Raw genomic sequence first — 21,851 nt, 5'->3', positions numbered from 1 at the left:
AAACTAATGACTGGGCTGTTATAGGGAACATGCTATCACAACTTCATAGGCCAGCAGTGTGTTTTTAGGTACAATTCAAAGTGCTAGTTGATACAAAGTGCTACAGAGCCCTAAATGTCTTGGGATTAGGTTATCTGAAAGACTGCATTCTCACAGATGCTCAGGAGAAACCCTTCTTGTGTCTCTCACCACCATCTGAAGCACCTTTGATGGGGATTCAGAAGAGGATCTTTTTACTAACTGCTCCTAAACTCTGCAATGCTTTGCCAAGGGAGAGAAGGGGTTACGCAGCCTTAATAACCTTCCACAAGCAGGCAATGACATTTTCATTTAGCTTTGGCCCATAAGCTGACATGTTAACTATGCTGAAATTGATTTTAACTGATTTTCCAGAGGATGGGAGCTGCTTTTATTGCTGTTTTTCCTGCCTTCTGTTTATTTTGTTGCCATTTTATTGTATTATTATTAGCCACTTTAAAGGTGGGATAAAAATGTACTAAACAGGGAAAATATTATGCAAAGGCTTTCTTGCACTTTTTCACACTCATCATAAATGTGGTTCAAAGTAGCCATCTTGCAAGGGCCCTAGCCATTAGAACCATCACATTTTCTTCCATACCCATTTGAAACAGGTTTAGATTCTAATTTTGATTCTATGTAAATTTGGATACCTAGTTCTAAACCTTGCCTGCAAAGATTTAACACAAGGAGGAAGGAAACCAATGCTTACAGCTTCTCCATTCCCTCTGCATCTGAAATAGCACAAGAGGTAACACTGGGGGCTACAGGAGAAAGGGGGATTTCCCCTTTCAATCACAGACATACACAGGCAAAGAGCATTATGTAAGCAGAGGTGTAAAATTGGGTACAATCCAGAATCATCCAGTGCATATGCATATGTAAGTACATCAAAGAAAAATGGTCCAACTTATTCAGTAATGGGACTGCACCATATTCACTTGATTTCCTGTGAAGGGCTTTGGCCAGTTAAGATGCACCCAGTATGACTAGTTTTAAGTTTGGGTATGGAGAACTTGGGTTCAAATTGCCACTGAGACATGAAATTCACAAAGATGGGCCTGCCCATTTTTCTCACACTTTATCCTACCTCACAGGGTTGCTGGAAGACAGCTTCTGTGCCAGTCTACCCAAAGAAAGAGCACCATGTAAGAAAATATAAATAGTATTAAAATCCATGTTTAAAACAATGGAGCTCCAAGTACTTCTCTGTCACACAAAAGTTTGAGAGCTGTAATGTTTTTCCACCACTAGAAAAAAAAATCTCTTACCTATGTAGGCAGAATTTTAAAATGCACATAGGAGTTGCTTCCTGGTAATGTATTTTTGTAGTTAAGTCTGCATGCAAGAGGTATGTGAGCCCATGAAAAAGAAAACTTGAAAGAAGTGACAGAAAAATGTCTTGCACTGAGGTTATGTATTTCAGCTTTACATGAAATATTTTATATATAAAACTCTGTTAAGTGATTTTTGTTCTATTTAAAAATCTAAAGAATTCAAAAATAAGGCATTCAATTTTTTGAAAAAAGTACAGATTTACAAAATATGTATATTCTGTCATGAAAACTTCACACCAACATTATACACTTTGAAAAAAATACAAACAGGATATATTACAAATTTATGTAGCAATAACTTAGGTCATAACATGCAATAAAAAGTACATTAATCAAGGTACACAAGGTTTTAGAGTTTTGAAACTGAATTATTTTTGCAAACACATCTGTATGCAAGTCAAACGTGGCACTTGAGAAGTTCTGGTAGCATTTCCTATCGCGAGCTAAATTGTACATGATGATTATGAGGATGTCGGATAATGAAGTAGTAATTTCTTATGAATCATTCCAACTTTGTTCAACAATAGCTGAAACTCTTTTTTCATATTCACGTTTGTTTTCCTGATAAAGTTGTGCAGCCTGACTGTTGGCAGGACTATTTGGATTGGGTTCATCAAGCAGCGACTGGAGGGAGAAAAGAAGCCAAAAATGAGAAGAAAAACCCAAGGAGTGATAGTCATCAAAATGAAAATATCTAACCAGAGTAGAATGCAATGCAATGCTTGATTATTATAAGTAGAATGATCCCTGTTCTTGCAGTTGCTACATCTAGTATAAAGTCTAAACTGACACAGTAAAAGAAAATAACTGAATCTTTTTGACAAGCACTTCTGACAAAGATGACTGAGTAGCCATACAGTGATTAGAAACAATTCAAATTATTCACTGTAATAAATTGCTTAAGATTCAAAACAGTCAATTTTCATTAGCAATTTTCCCCATCAGCTTTTGATAAGAGTAGACTAGCATAAAGAGTAGTATGTTATTTACTAAGATTACCTGAATTGAGGTTAAAATAGATGAGACATCATATGTTGGACTCCAGCGATTCTGAAGGATATCTAAACATATGCTACCATCTGCATATACTAAAAAAGAGAAGGTTTTAAAATTATAGCACTATTATTTCAAATTTATGCCAGTTGAACTCTGTGTGTGAATGGGTGGTATATTTCTCAAAAAACTCAGCATTTTAATTTGTACTGAACTCAATAATTTATGTAAGCAAAGATTTATTGCAAAATAAACATGCATACGGTCAAGCTATATTCTTGAGAAGAGTCTATCACTCAGTAACTTTTCACCAATGAGGCAACCTGCAGTTTTATTTCATGTGGGAAATGGGCTCTAAAAATTTGTGCAGGCTCCATGAAGGAAAACATGAAACCCCACACGCAGAAGGCATCTAATTATTTGGGCAGCAAGAAAATCAAAGTAAAATTCTAGTTCCACAGATTTAAAATAAGAAAAATATTTTTCTATATCCTTCTGTATTTAAACATATTGATGGAGATTCATGACCTGTAATGTTTGATGCAAAATCAGAAGATAATTATGTGAAAGAAGTTTGGTTTTGCAACAACAGGAGGAAGGAACATCCTATCTCTAACCCATTTATTTACCATAGGAAAATATTTGGGCCACAAATCAGAGAGTTCCTTTATGGGCACATGCACACACAGAGCAGAGATTGTACGTTTCTCTCTCAAAAGGGGAGCAGTCCTCCTGTACATTAGGAGCCTGTGGGCTCACTGTCTTTAAAACCCTGTATAGTGTCTAGCTATATTAGCCAGCTTAGCAATAATAATCCCTCATTCCCCCTCTTCAGTTGTGCATTTGCGAGCAGCTTTTTAAAAACTCAGGCTACAGGAAAAACAAAAAATGGGAAATCTTTTTAAAGAATTGTTGTACATAGGGCCTCAATATCTTGTCAAATGATCGAATTAGTGCTTGGAAAACATCGACACTACTCCTAGTTAATTCAGCTCTCCTTGCCTTATGGAGAAGCAGCTATATGCCACACATGAAGAATTAAGTGGCTAATCTTAAGAAAGTTGTGAAAAGGAACAGACGTAGGAAAAATTACAGCTCTAGTTCCAACAATGCATTCATTAAGGCTGTGGATTTTGCAGATGTAGGGAGTTGGACCCAGCAGAGCACGCGACTCATGCAATGGATCTTTCTCTCCTTCCCCCTTGCACCCTCCAAAGCACCTCTCCAAAGCAATTCCCTTAATCAGAAGGATCTTTGTTGCTCTCCAATAGAACAAACTGTAAAAATTCGTTTTTATTTTTGTGATTGCTACTATGTTTTGATTATACAAATAATACTGTTTTTAAAAAGTATCGCTTATAGGCTGTGAAGAATTTCTGGTCTACGTAACTGCCGTGACAATTATCTCCAGCAATTGATAAGGATATTAAACATTGTTGAATACCAGAGAATGCATCATTGCACCTAAGGTTTTATACCTGCCGCATGAACACTTACCATTGGGATGAAACATTTTTGATAAAAACCTAACTGTTGGAGGTTTATTTGGATATTCTTCTGAAAATTCTATTACTAGTTTAAAGGTACCTGTATTTAAAAAAGGGGAGGGGGAGAGTGGAAGGACAAAGAAAAAAGAACTAATGTAGATGAATCTGCTTTTGAAAGCCAAAACATGACATTTAATATATTTAATACATTTATATGCCATTTCATCAAGAAGCAGTTTAGAGTCATATAATTAGGCTATTAAAAACATTTACATAATATACATACAGTAGCAAAACAATAACCTAATCTATTTTTTCAAAAGCACTTATGATTAACATCAGGGCCTACTATTCTAAAAATAATGCTAGACTAAGTGTTTATTTTTATTTCAAGCGTTAACAAAACACTGCAGTACACAGCTAAGAATAGAAATAACATCAGCATCCTTAGCAGCCCACTCAAAAGAATATGGAATAGAACCTAAAACACAATGTACGTTATTCAGCTATAAACTGCAGGAAAAAATGCAGATTAATGTGGATTTCTATGGGATTTCCACAGGCTGGGAATTCAACACTGGTGTGATGTTAAAAAACTAAACATAATGAAGTTCAAGGTAGCTGTCTGGCAAACCTGTTTAGCTCAGAAATTTATCAGTTATACAATATGCATTTCAAGCTGTTATTGATTAATGGTTCTGATGAATAGCCATTAAGGGTTTCTTCATACATAATATATTTCATACATTATATATTTACTAAAAGAATTTATCTGCAGAAAGTGTCATCATTGAGATCATTGTGTGTGATCTCTCTCTCACACACAAATGTATGTGAGATACAGATGCATTTCACACTATTTCTAAACACAAAAATGTGTTCTATGTCTGTGTGTGGTGGGAGCTTAGTGTGTAGATAAACCTGAAGTTGTTCAATATGGATCAAACACATCATAGGAGAAAGCACAAAAGAAAAAGGGTTGGCAGCTGGGAAAGCATACACAAATGAGAGAAGTAAGTTTCAAGTTCGCACAGAACACATTAAAAACTCCACTTTTGTAAAATAAAACTTGCCCCTAGGACAATACTTACAGGTGAGCTTCTCTCTCAAACTAAAACTTTATTGAGACAAGAATTACCAATGTGGTACCCTCCAGATGTTGCTGTACTACAACTCCCATCACCACTGACCATGGGTCATGTTGGCTGGGACTGATGGAAGTTGTAGTCTAATAACATCTGCAGGGCACCACATTGGTTCCCCCTGCTCTAGAATGACCACATGCCCTTCAGATATTTTGAATTCCCAGTAATCCCAGCCAGAATTTTCTTTTGAGAGGGATGCAAGAATGTTTTGTCCTGAGGAAAATTCTCTTAGAAATATGTAGGTTTCAATATATTTCCATGTCTTTGGCAATAATTTGTTTTGGTGCTAACTTGAGGTTTCCCTCTGTGTGTGTTTCATATTCAGAAAGGGACAGTTCAAAAGAAAAGAACCATCCACATTCAGTTGACAACTTTGGTGTCTTCACTACATCCAACCAAGTATCAACAGCTAACAGGATCTATGGGCAGGACACAGGCAGGCAACTTTTCATCAAGGAAGTCACGAGACATTGTTGCTGTCATGTTTTTTTGTGATGACAGCTGGCATTCTCCCTGTACTAACAAGATCCCATGGGCTATGCATAAGAACCTCAGGTGTCTTGGCTTGAAAGCAGCCATTTACTTCACTGCAGCCACTAAGGTCTCCAGGCAGGGAAACTTTATCAAAAGGGCTTTACCCCACCTTTACAATTACAACCGACAGGAACAAGTTAAAAAAGAAAAAGAAAAGGTTACAAACTTCAACCAGTAACTTTTGCTGACTTCTTTGCAAGACTCCCAAGAGTCAACTACTCCACTTTCCAATGTGATCAGTATTAATGACTGAAGCTTTTCTGTGTTAAGCTGACAGAAAACACTTGTTTCAATAAGCTATATTATACAGCCTGGAGACTGGCTGTATACTATAGCCAGTGTGGATTTTTCATATCCCACAATGTTAAATTGAAAATACCCCCCATGCCATTCTGATGCTTCCCATAAGCTCGTTTCAAAACAAAACCTTACAAAACTTAATAGACCTGAACTCAGAAACGCTTGCTTAACAACTTGTAAATTTTAATGGCGATACACAAAACAGTCAGACTTCAAAGTCTAAAAAGAGGGGGGGAACCAGACCCCTTCTGGACTTTTTTCTGTCAGAGCTCTCATAATTTGTTGATATTAATTAAAAATCAGCTGTGTTCACTACCTGTAATCCTATTACTGACTTTGCCCCATTCTCTGACCTTCATTTTCTGCAGTTTAAGAGTTAAAAAAATGCCTGCCCATTTTTTAATTAATTTAAGAAATTTTGCATTGAACTCAATGATAATGTCGGGCATGCTCAGTAAGAACCAACAGTCAATGTTCAAAAAGCCATACTCAGGGCTGTTTGGCATGGGTAATCAGGGGGCCACACCCACATCAGACCTTTATTTCACTTTAGACAGTCATGGCTTCCCCCAAAGAATCCTGGGAAGTGTAGTTTGTGAAAAGGTCTGAGAGGAGACTCCTATCCCCCTGATAGAGCTCCAGTGGCCAGAGTAGTTTAACAGTCAGTCACTCTGATTGAAGCTCTGTGAGGGCAACAGGGTATCTCCTAGCAACTCTCAGCACCCTTCACTAACTAAACTTCCCAGGTTCTTTGGGAGAAGCCATGGCTGTCTATAGTGAAATAAGGGTCTGGTGTGGATGTGGCCAGGGACAGCTTTGGTTTATATTTGGGTAGGAGGCTACATGTGGCTGCTGTAGAATAAAAAGGTGGGGGAAACCCTGAAAAGCAATGGTACTGTTCCCAATGTTTTCCCTTTGGAAAGGAAAGGGGCTTCCCCTCTGCTCATCCACCCAATCTCCTCCCCTCCCTGCCCTTCCCACAGGTCAGTTTCTCCTATCCTAAACATGATTGCAGAGAAATAAATCCCACTGAACTCAAAAAGTATGTAAATGATGAAACCCACCCTCCCTCCTCCTCCCTCCTATTCTCTCCCGCTTGCCCCTTCCTCCCCATCCCGTTCCAATCCCCTCCTTTCCCCTCCCCCTTCTCCTCCCCATGGTCGGTTTTACGTATCCTAACCATGATTGCATAGGAGTAAATCCCACTGAAATCAAACACGCAAATGATAAAACCTGCCCTTCTCCTCCCTACTCCCCTCCCCCTGCTCCCCTCCCTCTTCCTCCCCCCCTCCCCATCCCCTGTGGTCAGTTTCACCTATCCTAAGCAAGATTGCAGGGGAGTAAATCCTACTGAGCTCAATAAGCATGCAAATGATCAATCTATTCTCAGCAAACTTGCACAGGATCCCATTTCTTACCTCCCAGATAAAAAGCAGAGAAATTCACTAATAGGTGAAAAGCTTGCGGTTTAAGAACGTACCTATAGCCAACAGATATTTCTATCAAACTTTAAAAAGCAGGGAAATTGGGCAGCTATAGTGAATACACCAGGGGAGCAGGAGACCTGAACTCTTCTCTGAGATATTGCACTGCCCTACAAATTTGTCAAAATGAAAACACAATGTGGGTTGGTCTTTCACAGTCCAATCCACTTCCTGTGTAGCTTGGAAGAATTTGGTAACGTGCCTCTGAACATATGGTGAGTGGTGGCAACACCTGCAATCAGCCCAAATAACAGAAACAAGACATGTGCTGATCTTGTTTTAGTAGGGAGGAAGAAACATTATTAGGAGAGTTGATCTAGTTCAGATAGTCACTTTAAATATGTCTGATTTACTTTTAGTAAAGTTTCCTATAATAAATCATTTTCTTTTGCTTCTGTTTCTGTGAATATGTGAAGTACAGCAACACTTTGCAAAATTTACACTAAAAAACCTCCAAAAATAATTGTGGAATAATGGCACTGACTATTCTGCAGAATAGTCTCCAGTGCACATCAAGAGTGTCTTAGTTTGCACAACATAAAACAGTGGGAGGTGAAATATATTCTAGCAAAATTCTAGGTGTGCTCTGTTTTTAATTGATTGTGCCCTCCTTTCCTTAAGTGGAGTGGTTTAAATACAGCAGGCTGAAAACATGCATCTTCGGCAGGCCAAATTTGTTTTTTTCCAACAGCTAGAGTCATTGCTTAAGTAGCAACATATTGCAATCAGTCTGTTTTTACATCAAACTTCAGTTTCAGATTCAACTGCTAATGCACCCAAAATTCAACATAACCTCCAATTTGAAACACAAAAGGCTATCTTCACCCATCATATGACCAATAAAAAGGCTTTGAAATTTATAAAAATAAATTTGACACAGGTTTCTAGGATGAATAATGAGGGAAATAAAATGTTCTGGATTAGATTTTCTGTAGAAACATTAGTAACACAGAATAGAAGCAAAGTAAGAAGAACTCCAACAAACAACAAAAATGCAATTCTCCATCTTTGGAGATGGAGCCACTCACCATATACTCAGAGGCAGATGTTACCAAATTCTTCCAAGCTACACAGGAAGTGGATTGGACTGTGAAAGACCAACCCAAATTGTGTTTGCATTTTGACAAATTTGTAGGGCAGCCCAATATCTCAGAGAGGAGGTCAGGTCTCCTGCTCACCTGGTGCATTCACTATAGCTGCCCAATTTCCCTGCTTTTTAAAGTTTGATAGAAATATCTGTTGGCTGTAGGTATGTTCTTAAACCACAAGGGTTTTTTTGCCTATTAGTGAATATACAGATCTATACACAAAACCTTTGCAATTTGTGAAGCAGAAAACTTCCAACTTTAAAAAAAAATGTTCTTCAAGACAACACTTGGGAATGATAAGCAGGTAGCTCAAAGTCTGCTTAAATCACTGCAATAACATTCATATACTTTGCTGTGCTTATTTTCACTGAGACAGTTTTATATACAAATCAGCTCAAGGGAATTTTCAGTTATTTTTACTTTCAGTATCAAAAGAGGAATCAGGATCATGTGCTATGGACAAAGCCAGGCATAACCAAAAAAGCATGAAAAATGTTAGAATGTTTTAGGAATGAACTGATGTGAACTGGCCCTTCAAACTCTCTCCAGCCCTTAGCTGGCTCTGCTGAATACAAGCTCCAAATCATACCGAGGGTCTGCTTTTAGGTCCAGTTCTTGGGTGGGGATGTTGCTTACTCTGTCTCTCTCTGTGTGCCTACTCTTTTCTTCTTTAACATCACATTTGGAAGACACCCAAGCTGTCCATCAACAGTTACATTTGACTGCTCTATTCTGCATCTGAGTGCTGTGCTGAATGGAACTATGGCTAAAAGCCAAACAGCTACTTTAGGGGTACCCAAGGATGTCGGCAAGCTCAGGAAAAAAATGGGGGGAGGGAGAACAACAAAATTTTAAAATGGATTTTCCATGTGATGGGGGAGTGCTAATTCAAGAAATACAGGTCCAAGACTCTCTTGGACATGCACAACTGATTATGTGTTCTTTGGATCCTTGCCTGTTACTCCAGGCTCTCCATTTTGGCCAAGATGGCATTGTCACTGGAGATAGAAATTTCAGGGAGGGGCAGAGGGAGCTCCAGTGGAAACGGCTGCCAAATTCAGGGATTAATGTATTTCCAAGTTGGTAGACATGGTTAATTAGAACTCCAAATGACCCAACCTTAGATCAGGGGTGTGATTGTAGTAATATCAACCAGACCTACTTCAAGAGATCATTGGAATGATTAACACTCTGTGTACTTGGGCTGCAAACCTGAATGAAATAAGTGACAAAAAGTCCCTTTAAATAAGTGGTGCAAGTACTATTGATTTTTTATTTTATTTATATTCTACAGTGCAATTCTAACTAAGTCTATTCAGAACTAAGTCCTGTTGAATTCAATGGAACTTACAGGTAAGTGGGTTAGGATTGCAGCTTTAGTATTATTATGGCTTGTGGTCAAAGAAAAACTTACCATCTTCAAAGGGAGTACCTTCTGGCCTGCAAAAAGAATCAAGATCTTTTTAGAATAATTCTTTAAAGTAAATGAACAAACAGAACTCACACAATTTCCTACAATTTAGGTTCCCATAAAACTCTAGTCAGTATGTTAGCTAAATGTGTTACTGAAAACAAATTTGATTCTCCGACTCCATACAGATCAACTGAAATATCTAGAGTCTCACTTGCAAAGTTATAATTTGAGGCAATGCAATCCCTGGAGTTTTCAGCCAAAGTGCTCAGCAATATGAAGACACTGAGACATCTTGATGGTAATTTGTTCCACTTTTAATTAAAAGTTCCATGTTCATACACATACATTTAATATCATAAGAAAGTTTAAAAGAAAATACATTTGTGTTCCATGCTGCACTGTTATACTGAAGGCTTCAGGGAGTAAGAGCTCGCCCTTAATCATCCATTTCCCAAGGTGTGTTCAGTTCTCTTATTTAGCATTTGTGGAAGTCTCACACAAAATAAAGCATTTAGAATATATTCATTTTCTTTAAAATGAAGAAATTCTTCACTTACCCAAAAATAACTGCATTCCATTGCATTATGTTGTTCTCAGATGGTGCACCACTGACCCCCACAGGTGGGTCTTCTTGTAATCTTTAAACAAAAAAAGCAGAACATGTTAAAAATCCACAGCACACACAGATATTAATTTGACAATAATCAGAATCATATCAGTAATCAAATGTTTTATTAGTTTACTCTGGCAATGATAACGATTGCTATGGCTAAGAACACAGAATATATATTATACATATACACATTCTCTCTCCCCAATTCAGGACAAGCTGTGTGGAATGTTCCCATGCCCTCTTCCATGATATTCCACCCATTCCTCCTCTCATTTGATTTTCTGTCTCCCCGAGTTAGTCAGCATCCTGTGAAACATAAGAAACTGCCTTATACTGAGACAGGCCATTGGTCCATCTAGCTCAGTACTGTCTACTAGGCTGCCTGGCAGTGGATCTCCTGGGTTTCAGGCATGGGATATACTCGGCCCTACCTGGAGATGCCAGGGATTGAAGCAGGGGCCATCTGCACACCAAGCAGACAATCTATCACCTTCATGTTCACTGGGAATGAGCAGGCTCAGTTCTCATGAGTTTATTTGCTTTCCACTCAACTCTTAGGTGTTTTTTCCTTCAAATTTTGTTGGTACTTCTGCAAACCTTGGCTCAAGCCTGCCAAACCCTCTTGCATCTGGATGATATTGTTTTGGCTACATAAGGATCTATACTCGATCTATATTCGATCATTAGGAACATAGACAGTGGGGTGTGTGATGGGCGTGTAGACCGCAAGGTGTTTTGCCTGCCTGGTGCGAAGGTTGCGGATATCGCCCATCGTTTAGATAGTTTGGTAGACAGTGCTGGGGAGGAGTCAGTAGTCATGGTGCACGTTGGCACCAACGACATGGAGAAATGCAGCCGTGAGGTCCTGGAAGCAAAATTTAGGTTGCTAGGTAGGATGCTGAAAGCCAGGACCTTCAAGGTGGCTTTGTCTGAAATGCTACCGGTTCCACGTGCAGGACCAGCCAGACAGGCCCAGCTTCGCAGTCTCAATGTGTGGATGAGACGATGGTGTCGGGTGGAAGGGTTTGTATTTGTTAGGCACTGGGGAACATTTTGGGACAAGCCGGGCCTGTACAAAAGGGACGGGCTCCACTTGAACCAGAATGGAACCAGACTGCTGGCACTTAAAATTAAAAAGGTAGCAGAGCAGCTTTTAAACTGACAGAGGGGGAAAACCCGACAGGAGCTGAGGAAGGTGTGGTTCGGAATAAACCTCCCCCCTGGGATAAAAACCAAAGAAATGATGAAATTTTAAAAGGGGTAGGCCTAGAAGTAGGCATTGTGAGAGCAGGGGCACAGGATATAAATTCAGAAGAGCAAAATTACCACAGGCCAAACCACAAGTGCCAAAGACACTTGAAGAGAGACACTGCTTACAAGTGCCTGTACGCTAATGCTAGGAGCCTCCGAACCAAGATGGGAGAACTGGAGTGCTTGGTCTTAGAGGACAGCACTGATATAGTAAGCATAACGGAGACCTGGTGGAATGGAAAAAACCAGTGGGATACGGTTATCCCTGGATATAAACTATATTGGAAGGACAGGGAAGGACGTATTGGTGGCGGAGTCGCTCTATACGTGAAAGAAGGCATTGAATCCAGCAAGCTCGAAACCCCAAAAGAGGCAGACTCCTCCACAGAATTGTTGTGGGTGGTGATACCATGCCCCAGGAGGGACTTAATACTGGGAACGATCTATTGTCCCCCTGATCAAAATGCTCAGGGAGACCTTGAGATGAGATATGAAATTGAGGAAGCATCCAAACTACGAAATGTGGTAGTAATGGGTGACTTCAACTACCCGGACATAGACTGGCCGCATATGTGTTCCAGTCATGAAAAAGAAGCAAAGTTTCTAGATATTCTAAATGACTATTCCCTAGACCAGTTGGTCATGGAACCAACCAGAGGGACGGCAACCCTGGACTTAATCCTCAGTGGGGACAGGGACCTGGTGCGAGATGTAAGTGTTGTTGAACCGATTGGGAGCAGTGACCACAGTGCTATTAAATTAAACATACATGTAAATGGCCAATTGCCAAGAAAATCCAACACGGTCACATTTGACTTCAAAAGAGGAAACTTCACAAAAATGAGGGGATTGGTAAAAAGAAAGCTGAAAAACAAAGTCCAGAGGGTCACATCACTCGAAGATGCTTGGAAGTTGTTTAAAAACACTATATTAGAAGCTCAACAGGAGTGCATACCGCAGATCAGAAAAGGTACCGCCAGGGCCAAGAAGATGCCAGCATGGTTAACGAGCAAAGTCAAGGAAGCTCTTAGAGGCAAAAAGTCTTCCTTCAGAAAATGGAAGTCTTGTCCGACTGAAGAAAATAAAGAAGAACACAAACTCTGGCAAAAGAAATGCAAGAAGACAATAAGGGATGCTAAAAAAGAATTTGAGGAGCACATTGCTAAGAACATAAAAACCAACAACAAAAAATTCTATAAATACATTCAAAGCAGGAGACCCATCTAGGGAGACAATTGGACCCTTGGATGATAAGGGAGTCAAAGGAGTACTAAAGAACGATAAGGAGATTGCAGAGAAGCTAAATGAATTCTTTGCATCTGTCTTCACAGTGGAAGATATAGGGCAGATCCCTGAACCTGAACTAACATTTGCAGGAAGGGATTCTGAGGAACTGAGACAAATAGTGGTAACGAGAGAGGAAGTTCTAGGCTTAATGAACAATATAAAAACTGACAAATCACCGGGCCCGGATGGCATCCACCCGAGAGTTCTCAAAGAACTCAAATGTGAAATTGCTGATCTGCTCACTAAAATATGTAACTTGTCCCTCGGGTCCTCCTCCGTGCCTGAGGACTGGAAAGTGGCAAATGTAACGCCAATCTTCAAAAAGGGATCCAGAGGGGATCCCGGAAATTACAGGCCAGTTAGCTTAACTTCTGTCCCTGGAAAACTGGTAGAAAGTATTATTAAAGCTAGATTAACTAAGCACATAGAAGAACAAGCCTTGCTGAAGCAGAGCCAGCATGGCTTCTGCAAGGGAAAGTCCTGTCTCAGTAACCTATTAGAATTCTTTGAGAGTGTCAACAAGCATATAGATAGAGGTGATCCAGTGGACATAGTGTACTTAGACTTTCAAAAAGCGTTTGACAAGGTACCTCACCAAAGACTTCTGAGGAAGCTTAGCAGTCATGGAATAAGAGGAGAGGTCCTCTTGTGGATAAGGAATTGGTTAAGAAGCAGAAATCAGAGAGTAGGAATAAACGGACAGTTCTCCCAATGGAGGGCTGTAGAAAGTGGAGTCCCTCAAGGATCGGTATTGGGACCTGTACTTTTCAACTTGTTCATTAATGACCTAGAATTAGGAGTGAGCAGTGAAGTGGCCAAGTTTGCTGACGACACTAAATTGTTCAGGGTTGTTAAAACAAAGAAGGATTGCGTAGAGCTCCAAAAAGACCTCTCCAAACTGAGTGAATGGGCAGAAAAATGGCAAATGCAATTCAATATAAATAAGTGTAAAATTATGCATATTGGAGCAAAAAATCTTAATTTCACATATACGCTCATGGGGTCTGAACTGGCGGTGACCGACCAGGAGACAGACCTCAGGGTTGTAGTGGACAGCACGATGAAAATGTCGACCCAGTGTGCGGCAGCTGTGAAAAAGGCAAATTCCATGCTAGCGATAATTAGGAAAGGTACTGAAAATAAAACAGCCGATATCATAATGCCATTGTATAAATCTATGGTGCGGCCGCATTTGGAATACTGTGTACAGTTCTGGTCGCCTCATCTCAAAAAGGATATTATAGAGTTGGAAAAGGTTCAGAAGAGGGCAACCAGAATGATCAAGGGGATGGAGCGACTCCCTTACGAGGAAAGGTTGCAGCATTTGGGGCTTTTTAGTTTAGAGAGAAGACGGGTCAGAGGAGACCTGATAGAAGTGTATAAAATTATGCATGGCATTGAGAAAGTGGATAGAGAAAAGTTCTTCTCCCTCTCTCATAATACTAGAACTCGTGGACATTCCAAGAAGCTGAATGTTGGAAGATTCAGGACAGACAAAAGGAAGTACTTCTTTACTCAGCGCATAGTTAAACTATGGAATTTGCTCCCACAAGACGCAGTAATGGCCACCAGCTTGGACGGCTTTAAAAGAAGATTAGACAAATTCATGGAGGACAGGGCTATCAATGGCTACTAGCTGTGATGGCTGTGCTGTGCCACCCTAGTCAGAGGCAGCATGCTTCTGAAAACCAGTTGCCGGAAGCCTCAGGAGGGGAGAGTGTTCTTGCACTCGGGTCCTGCTTGCGGGCTTCCCCCAGGCACCTGGTTGGCCACTGTGAGAACAGGATGCTGGACTAGATGGGCCACTGGCCTGATCCAGCAGGCTCTTCTTATGTTCTTATACTCACCTCTGAACTTTGAAAATAGAGATAATTATTCTTGTCAGGATTAAATCATCAAATGATCATGACAACAAAAAGATCATAAAACAGATAAAGCTGCAGCTTTGATTTTATAAAACTACCTAGCAAATAAGATTCAGTCCACCACTTTGAGATAACTACACGGAAAACTGCACGGTTTTTGCACATGTACTGAAAGCTATCTATTGAAGGAATAAATTATGGCAGTATGAAACACAGAAAACCACTGAAAGATATACAGATCAGAGGAAATTAATGCTGTTGATTCAGCTGGTACGTTAGCTGCGACTACTCCTGGATCAAGAAAGATAGCTTGACTACAGTGGTTCAAACAGTGATAACTTTTAGGATAGACTACTGTAACATAGTCTCCTGGGCTCCTACTGGGAGGAAGGGTGGAATATAAATCAAATAATAAATAAATAAATAAACGTACTCTATACTGGACTATCCTTGAGGCTAGTGTGGAAGCTGCAGCTGTGTTAAGGGAGTTCCACTGGCTATCAGTACTCTGTCAAGTTAACTTTGAGGTCTTACTGTCAGTACATAAAGCCTTCTCTATCTTTGTACTTAGAGAGAGAAAGAGCAAGCACTTCATATACACCACCTGCAGAATAGAACTGATCAGGTTATCTCCCATCTCCATAAACTGCTGTTAACATATTCATAGAATATAATTAGAAGTTGTATAATTAGTATCATGATGATATCTTTGACCTAAGCTCTTTTTTTTACTCATTGTTTTAAGACAATTTTGAAATCCAATTTAAATTTTAATAATCCAATTTTTAATTTTTTTAAAAAAACAATCATTGATTTTTATCAACCCTGTCCCTCCTTGATCTTTGCGATTTGCCATCAAGGCATGTACAGTGCCGGGCAGTGTCAGGCTGTCCTCAATAAGAAATTGTGCATTTAGTACATGGGCATGGGGTTAGGAAAATTTACACCCAATGAAATCAAGTTGGCACCATCTGTAATGAGTTTTAGGTGCCAACTTAAGACACAAGACTTATGAAAACAATTTACTGTTTTTATAACCTCCTTGTACTGCACTTGCTTCTTTAATATATTTTACTTCAATTTTGTTACATCATCAATTTTGTTACGTGGTTTTGATTTTGAGACTGTGCACTGCAGAGATACATTTTATGAATCTGTGGTATATACATAAAATATTATTATTAATAATCATAGTGCTGTTTTATTTTGGTTGGTGGAACAATTTGATTTCAGAGTGTGCTTTGACATCCCATTTCAACCCATATGCTACTCCATTCCAAAAAAATTCCCAAGCATTTTGCCTGAATACAGTCAGGAAGCATCTTATTTTTTTACACCTCGCTCAATCCCTCAAGCTGGATTACTGTCAGGACACCTCTTATAGAAAAGCTGAGCAGACTATGTTAACTCTTTCCATGTGGCAAATATGACCTCTATACTATACAAGAGTGTGCCTCCCCTTATTTTTATCTATTTATTAAATTTATTAGTCACCCATCTGGCTGGCTGTCCAGCCACTTTGGGCGACGTACAAAATAAAAACATACAAATACATTAAAACATTAAAACTCTCAACAATAATAATAAAACCTAACCCACCCCAAAAGCCTGCCTGAAGAGCCAGGTCTTCAAGGCCCGGTGGAAGCTCATCATAGAGGGGGCATGGCGGAGATCATTTGGGAGGAAATTCCACAAAGTGAGGGCCACAATTGAAAAAGCCCTCTCCCTAGTTCTCACCAGTCTAGCTGTTTTAACTGGTGGGATAGAGAGAAGGCCTTCTGAGGCTGATCTTGTTGAGCGGCATCCCAGATGATGTTGGAGGCGCTCCTTCAGATAGACTGGGCCGAAACCGTATAGGGTTGTAAAGATCAGAACCAACACCTTGAATTGGGCCCGGAAAACAACTGGTAACCAGTGCAACTCCTTCAGCACTGGAGTGATGTGATCTCGCCGGCGGCTGCCTTTACTCAAGCGAGCCGCTGCATTCTGTACCAGTTGCAGCTTCCAGACGTTTTCAAGGGTAACCCCATGTAGAGCACACTACAGTAGTCTAGGCGAGAGGAGACCAGGGCATGTACCACAGATGGGAGCAGATGGTTGGGAAGGTAGGGGCGCAGTCTCCGTATCAGATGGAGTTGATACAGCGCCGCCCGGCTCACAGCCGAGTCCTGAGCCTCCATGGACAGCTGGGAGTCAAGAATGACCCCCAGGCTGCGGACCTGGTCTTTCAGGGGCAATTGTACCCCATTGAGCACCAGGTCAACATCCCCCAACCTTCCCTTGTCTCCCACAAACAGTACCTCGGTTTTGTCAGGGTTCAGCTTCAGCTTATTCCTTCCCATCCAGCCACTCACCGACTCCAGGCACTTGGACAGGGTTTCTACAGCCAACCTCAGTGAAGATTTGAATGAGAGATAGAGCTGTGTGTCATCAGCATACTGGTGACACTGCAGCCCAAATCTTCTGATGATAGCCCCCTTGCTCTAATTATGTCACTATTATATACAAACATTCTTACTGTACCACTGCAATATTAGTTATATTCTTTTAATCATGTTTGCTTAAATTTAAGTTTATTGGGAAGGAAAACTTCCCACAGACAAGCATTAGGCATAACAGCAAATATACAGCATGATATGATGTCAGTCTACAGTTCCTTGGCCTTAAAACTACCCTGCATGTATACAGTTCTCTTCAAGCATGCTCACTTCAACAGCACAAGCTACCTAAAAACTTTGGCTGGAGAGCAAAGGAACGTGACTTCTTGCTACTTGATAGCCAATTTGCACACCAGTGTCTCAGACAAAGTATTAAGCCCTATTTGCTGTTCAGAGATAGCTTTGGTTGCAGCTTCAAGAACACCACACTGTGAAAATCCTTTAGCTATGAAGATTTCACATGCAAACAGAATTTAGGGAAAGGGCCGTAGCTCAGTGGTAGAGCATCTACCTTACATACAGAAGATCCCAAATTCAATCCCTGGCATCTTCAGGTAGGGCTGGCAGGGACTCCTGCCTAAAACCTTGGAGAGCCGCTGCCAGTCAGTGTAGACAATACTGAACTAGATGGACCAATGGTCTGACTCGAGTATAAGGTAGCTTCCTATATAATGATTAGAGGAAGCATGGATTGCATTAACTCTTAAGTCAGCCTGAATGAAATACTCAACCAAAATGTACTTTCTCTGAGTAATTCAGACGTCTTGAGTGCATAATAATATTTAACATTTATATAGTGGATTTCAAAGGTTCAGAACTTCATACACTTTATCCAAGGATGCTTATAACAGCTGAGGTGAGCTCTGAACTAAAGGTTTCCTGACACAAAGCTCACCTCTCACCCACTGTGTGAAACCAGCTATCTATCTGGTGTGGCCGCATTTGGAATACTGTGTACAGTTCTGGTCACCTCATCTCAAAAAGGATATTATAGAGTTGGAAAAGGTTCAGAAGAGGGCAACCAGAATGATCAAGGGGATGGAGCGACTCCCTTACGAGGAAAGGTTGCAGCATTTGGGGCTTTTTAGTTTAGAGAAAAGGCGGGTCAGAGGAGACATGATAGAAGTGTATAAAATTATGCATGGCATTGAGAAAGTGGATAGAGAAAAGTTCTTCTCCCTCTCTCATAATACTAGAACTCGTGGACATTCAAAGAAGCTGAATGTTGGAAGATTCAGGACAGACAAAAGGAAGTACTTCTTTACTCAGCGCATAGTTAAACTATGGAATTTGCTCCCACAAGATGCAGTAATGGCCACCAGCTTGGATGGCTTTAAAAGAAGATTAGACAAATTCATGGAGGACAGGGCTATCAATGGCTACTAGCCATGATGGCTGTGCTCTGCCACCCTAGTCAGAGGCAGCATGCTTCTGAAAACCAGTTGCCGGAAGCCTCAGGAGGGGAGAGTGTTCTTGCACTCGGGTCCTGCTTGTGGGCTTCCCCCAGGCACCTGGTTGGCCACTGTGAGAACAGGATGCTGGACTAGATGGGCCACTGGCCTGATCTAGCAGGCTCTTCTTATGTTCTTATGTTAGAATGTACTTTGAAATAAATGCATTCCATTTTGAGAATTCTATTGCTGGGTACTTTCCCATTCAGTAGTTAAAATGTCTTCCTCATTAGTTTTATGAGTAAAGTTGCTCGAGAAATGTGTAAGCTAGGGAGCCCTTATTGTTAAAGTGCATTTAATATCCTTTCAAAGGGACAGTCCTAGTTTACATAACACTTGATCAAAAAATGTAGCAAGTTACTGTAAGTGCAATGTAAATCCTTTCTAACTTTTCAGTCAGTTTTCAAAATATTTCACCAACTCAAGCCACAGTTGTTTGGTGTCTTAGGTGAATAATGCTTGTTCCTAGGGCCATAACAGGTTTTTTAATGTTGTTCCAAATTCAACACAAGATGTCTTAGGTCAGACATTACAAATTAAGCCAATAGACACAAACTGAAAGTTATCTGTTGAACCTTCTAGCTGTATCAAAACAATTATTAAAAACAATTTGGCAATATTAAGACCTGGTTCCCAGAGCTAAATTCAGCTTCGATGATGAATTAATCTAACACATTTATTTCAGAGTAATCCCCATTAATTTCAATGGAATTCATTCAAGAAAACTCTGTTCAGGATCACAGCTTTGCACACCCATTCTATTCTGTGGCATAACCACATTTGTCATACTGGAGCAAGAAAACTATCTGCAATCCTGTGGCAATTCAGGATCCATTGGATCTCATCTTACAATATTCACCTATTCATAAAATTAATTTTTCGTTTTCTCCTCTATTAATTACAACCTGAAGTAAACTTGGAAACCCTATAGCTGAATCTCTGACTACAAGGTTAACGTTACACTGGAATTATTACAATATTAAATGTAGCAATCTAAACATTAACTGTTATATACTGTAATCTTATAGGAGATGAACATATTTCTCTGTGGAACCCATTTGCAGTGCCAGGAAAGACAATTTGGAGAGGATGTCTTTCTTGGCAATCTGCTTGAGAAAATAAAATGGTCATCATTTTGCCAACTTCAGCATAACCTCCTCAAATGCCTCCAGATGTCAGTAAAAGCTAAGAGACAAAGAGCAATTATAGGAAGTAACCCTAAACAAACACGGAAACACCACCAACCTCCATTGTAATAGAGACCATCAAATTACTTCCATGTGAGAAAGTTACCATTTTCTATATGTCACAACTGAAATGTTTATTACATTCACTTAACCACAGCTAACTTATTCACCACTCTTTAAGAAGAAAGCAGCTGGTTATATAGCTAAAATAAAATCCAATGCTTCTCTCCACAATTTCCCTAACTTCCCTAAAAGCCTTTCAAAGAGTTTACATTACCAAGTTAGAACTTATATACCAATTCTTTTTGCATAACCCAAGCCATGAGGGAACAGAATGGAGTTAATTCCAAATACACTGAAACTCTACTCTGGAGGAGATCCTTGGGGATTAAAAGATTCAGTGTGGCCAAAGGAAGGAGGAGGATACTGGACTGGAAGTTTTATTTACAGCTCCACTTTCGGCTCACTGGGTAACCTGAGGCTGTGACAATGATTTCTTTGATTTTTGAAGCATCACATTGGCAAGATGCTTTGAGATCAGTGGATGGAAAGCACAGAAAAGCTCTATTAAACTGAAATAGCAGGGCTTGCTATTTAATATAGATCAGTGACCTCTCAGTTCCCTTCCTTGGCCATAACGTTTATTGTGCCTTTTATGTAACTCCTGTCTGCTCCCCTGGGCTTGTGAAGAGGAAAACATGTGCCTTTAATATCTCCAGACAGCAAACCTCAAAGGCCACTTGCATGCCCAGTGAAGGGGGGTGGAGTGAGAAATCAAATGATTTCTTAAAACCATAGATCAAGGCTGCAATCGAATACACACTTACCCAATGGACCTTACTTCTGAGTAGACATCTGCTGGATTGCAGCCCTAGTCAATATTTCCAAGTAATGCCCCATGTTATAAACAAACTGGCATCCTGGGTCATTTCCCTCAGTTAGAGGGGGTCACTTGTACCTGTGACGTGATCAATCCAGTCTATTTCAATTCAACTCATTTATATCAACAAGATATGTATTATACAAAGGGTTATCAAAGCCGAATACGAGAAGTCTCTCGAATCAGTCAAAAAGGTCTATAAGAATCTTCTCTTTATTGGGGGGGGGGAGGCTGGAAGAAGATGATGAAAGATCAGAAAGCCTTTACGTTTTTTGTCTAACGCAGTACTTGTTTTTCTAGAGGCACCTTGATTTTATTTTCCTTAAAGGGGAAGGGGGGTTGCAGACTTGGTGCGGGGCAACCGCAGATCTTGACGGGGAGGAAGTAGGAGCTCCCGAACTCTTTGTCCTCCCACTAGTTTTTGGGTAGAGAAGGGGAAAAGAAATATTCCCCTTCATAGAGAGAGCCCCCCCCCTTCCCCTGACTTGGAAGGGCCAAAAAAAGGGCATTCAGGCTTCCCCTCCATAACGGGAGGAGGCATTCTGGCCTTTGGAGCCACTACCTTTTAGAGGAGGAAGGAAGAGAAGCGCTTACCTCTTGAAATCTCTCATTAGCCTCCGTCTGGCTGGAGTGGACATTATACCCTCCGCTCCCCTGATGGCAAAATAATCCCTGCCCCCCAAATGCCTCAGCACCCCTGGCAACACGGCTGTCTTCCTCCCCCGGCAGCCGCCTCCTGCTGCTGCTGCTCCGCGGCTTCACAAACAACTCCGCAATGGCGTCTCCCTCCGCCGGTGGGGGAGGGAACCAGCCACCCCTCGCGACTGTACTACTGCTCCTGCTTGGGAGGGGACCGAGAACGCCTTAGGAACGTACCAAGGCGCCAGCGAGAAGAGGAGGGACTTCCCATCCCCCTCTGAGAGCGAGGGAGTCAGGTTGGTTGGCTCTCCTACGGTCTAACAGGGCAAGGTTTTCACGCGGGAGATATTTTGTACATTTTACCTACAAGATTCTAGATAGAGCGAGGATGGAAGGGAAGGAACGACTCCTATGAGCATGGAAAAGTTACTTTTTTGAAC

General features: G+C 40.6%; 2 protein-coding genes across 2 annotated transcripts in view; one reads left to right on the top strand and one right to left on the bottom strand.

Annotated features, from left to right (window-relative positions):
• Window positions 1-1,488: 1,488 nt before the first annotated feature.
• Window positions 1,489-21,620, bottom strand: UBE2B (ubiquitin conjugating enzyme E2 B). The gene is made up of 6 exons (XM_061617113.1): window positions 21,367-21,620; window positions 10,358-10,438; window positions 9,801-9,826; window positions 3,846-3,935; window positions 2,355-2,443; window positions 1,489-1,979 (listed from the first exon to the last, which is right to left on the bottom strand). Exons 1-6 carry the CDS (start codon window positions 21,408-21,410, stop codon window positions 1,851-1,853), a joined length of 459 nt encoding a protein of 152 aa, XP_061473097.1. The 5' UTR covers window positions 21,411-21,620; the 3' UTR covers window positions 1,489-1,850.
• Window positions 21,385-21,851, top strand: part of PPP2CA (protein phosphatase 2 catalytic subunit alpha) — a 145,621-nt gene continuing 145,154 nt past the window's right edge. Inside the window, exon 1 of the mRNA XM_061617104.1 lies at window positions 21,385-21,707. The gene's annotated coding sequence lies outside the window, so the exon portion shown is untranslated. The remainder of the gene's footprint in view (window positions 21,708-21,851) is intronic.

Source organism: Rhineura floridana, chromosome 3, assembly GCF_030035675.1.
Source record: "Rhineura floridana isolate rRhiFlo1 chromosome 3, rRhiFlo1.hap2, whole genome shotgun sequence".
Taxonomy (NCBI): domain Eukaryota; kingdom Metazoa; phylum Chordata; class Lepidosauria; order Squamata; family Rhineuridae; genus Rhineura; species Rhineura floridana.
Note: the sequence above shows the minus strand (reverse complement) of the source record. Positions and strands in the feature narration are given on the sequence as shown.

Excerpts from the sequence above, each read along its gene's own strand:
- UBE2B (XM_061617113.1), bottom strand. The coding sequence starts at position 21,410 with ATGTCCACTCCAGCCAGACGGAGGCTAATGAGAGATTTCAAGAG. Across the intron at positions 2,444-3,845 it reads AAAAATGTTTCATCCCAATG|TATATGCAGATGGTAGCATA; the intron begins GTAAGTGTTCAT and ends TCTCTTTTTTAG. Across the intron at positions 1,980-2,354 it reads CTATTTTAACCTCAATTCAG|TCGCTGCTTGATGAACCCAA; the intron begins GTAATCTTAGTA and ends TTCTCCCTCCAG.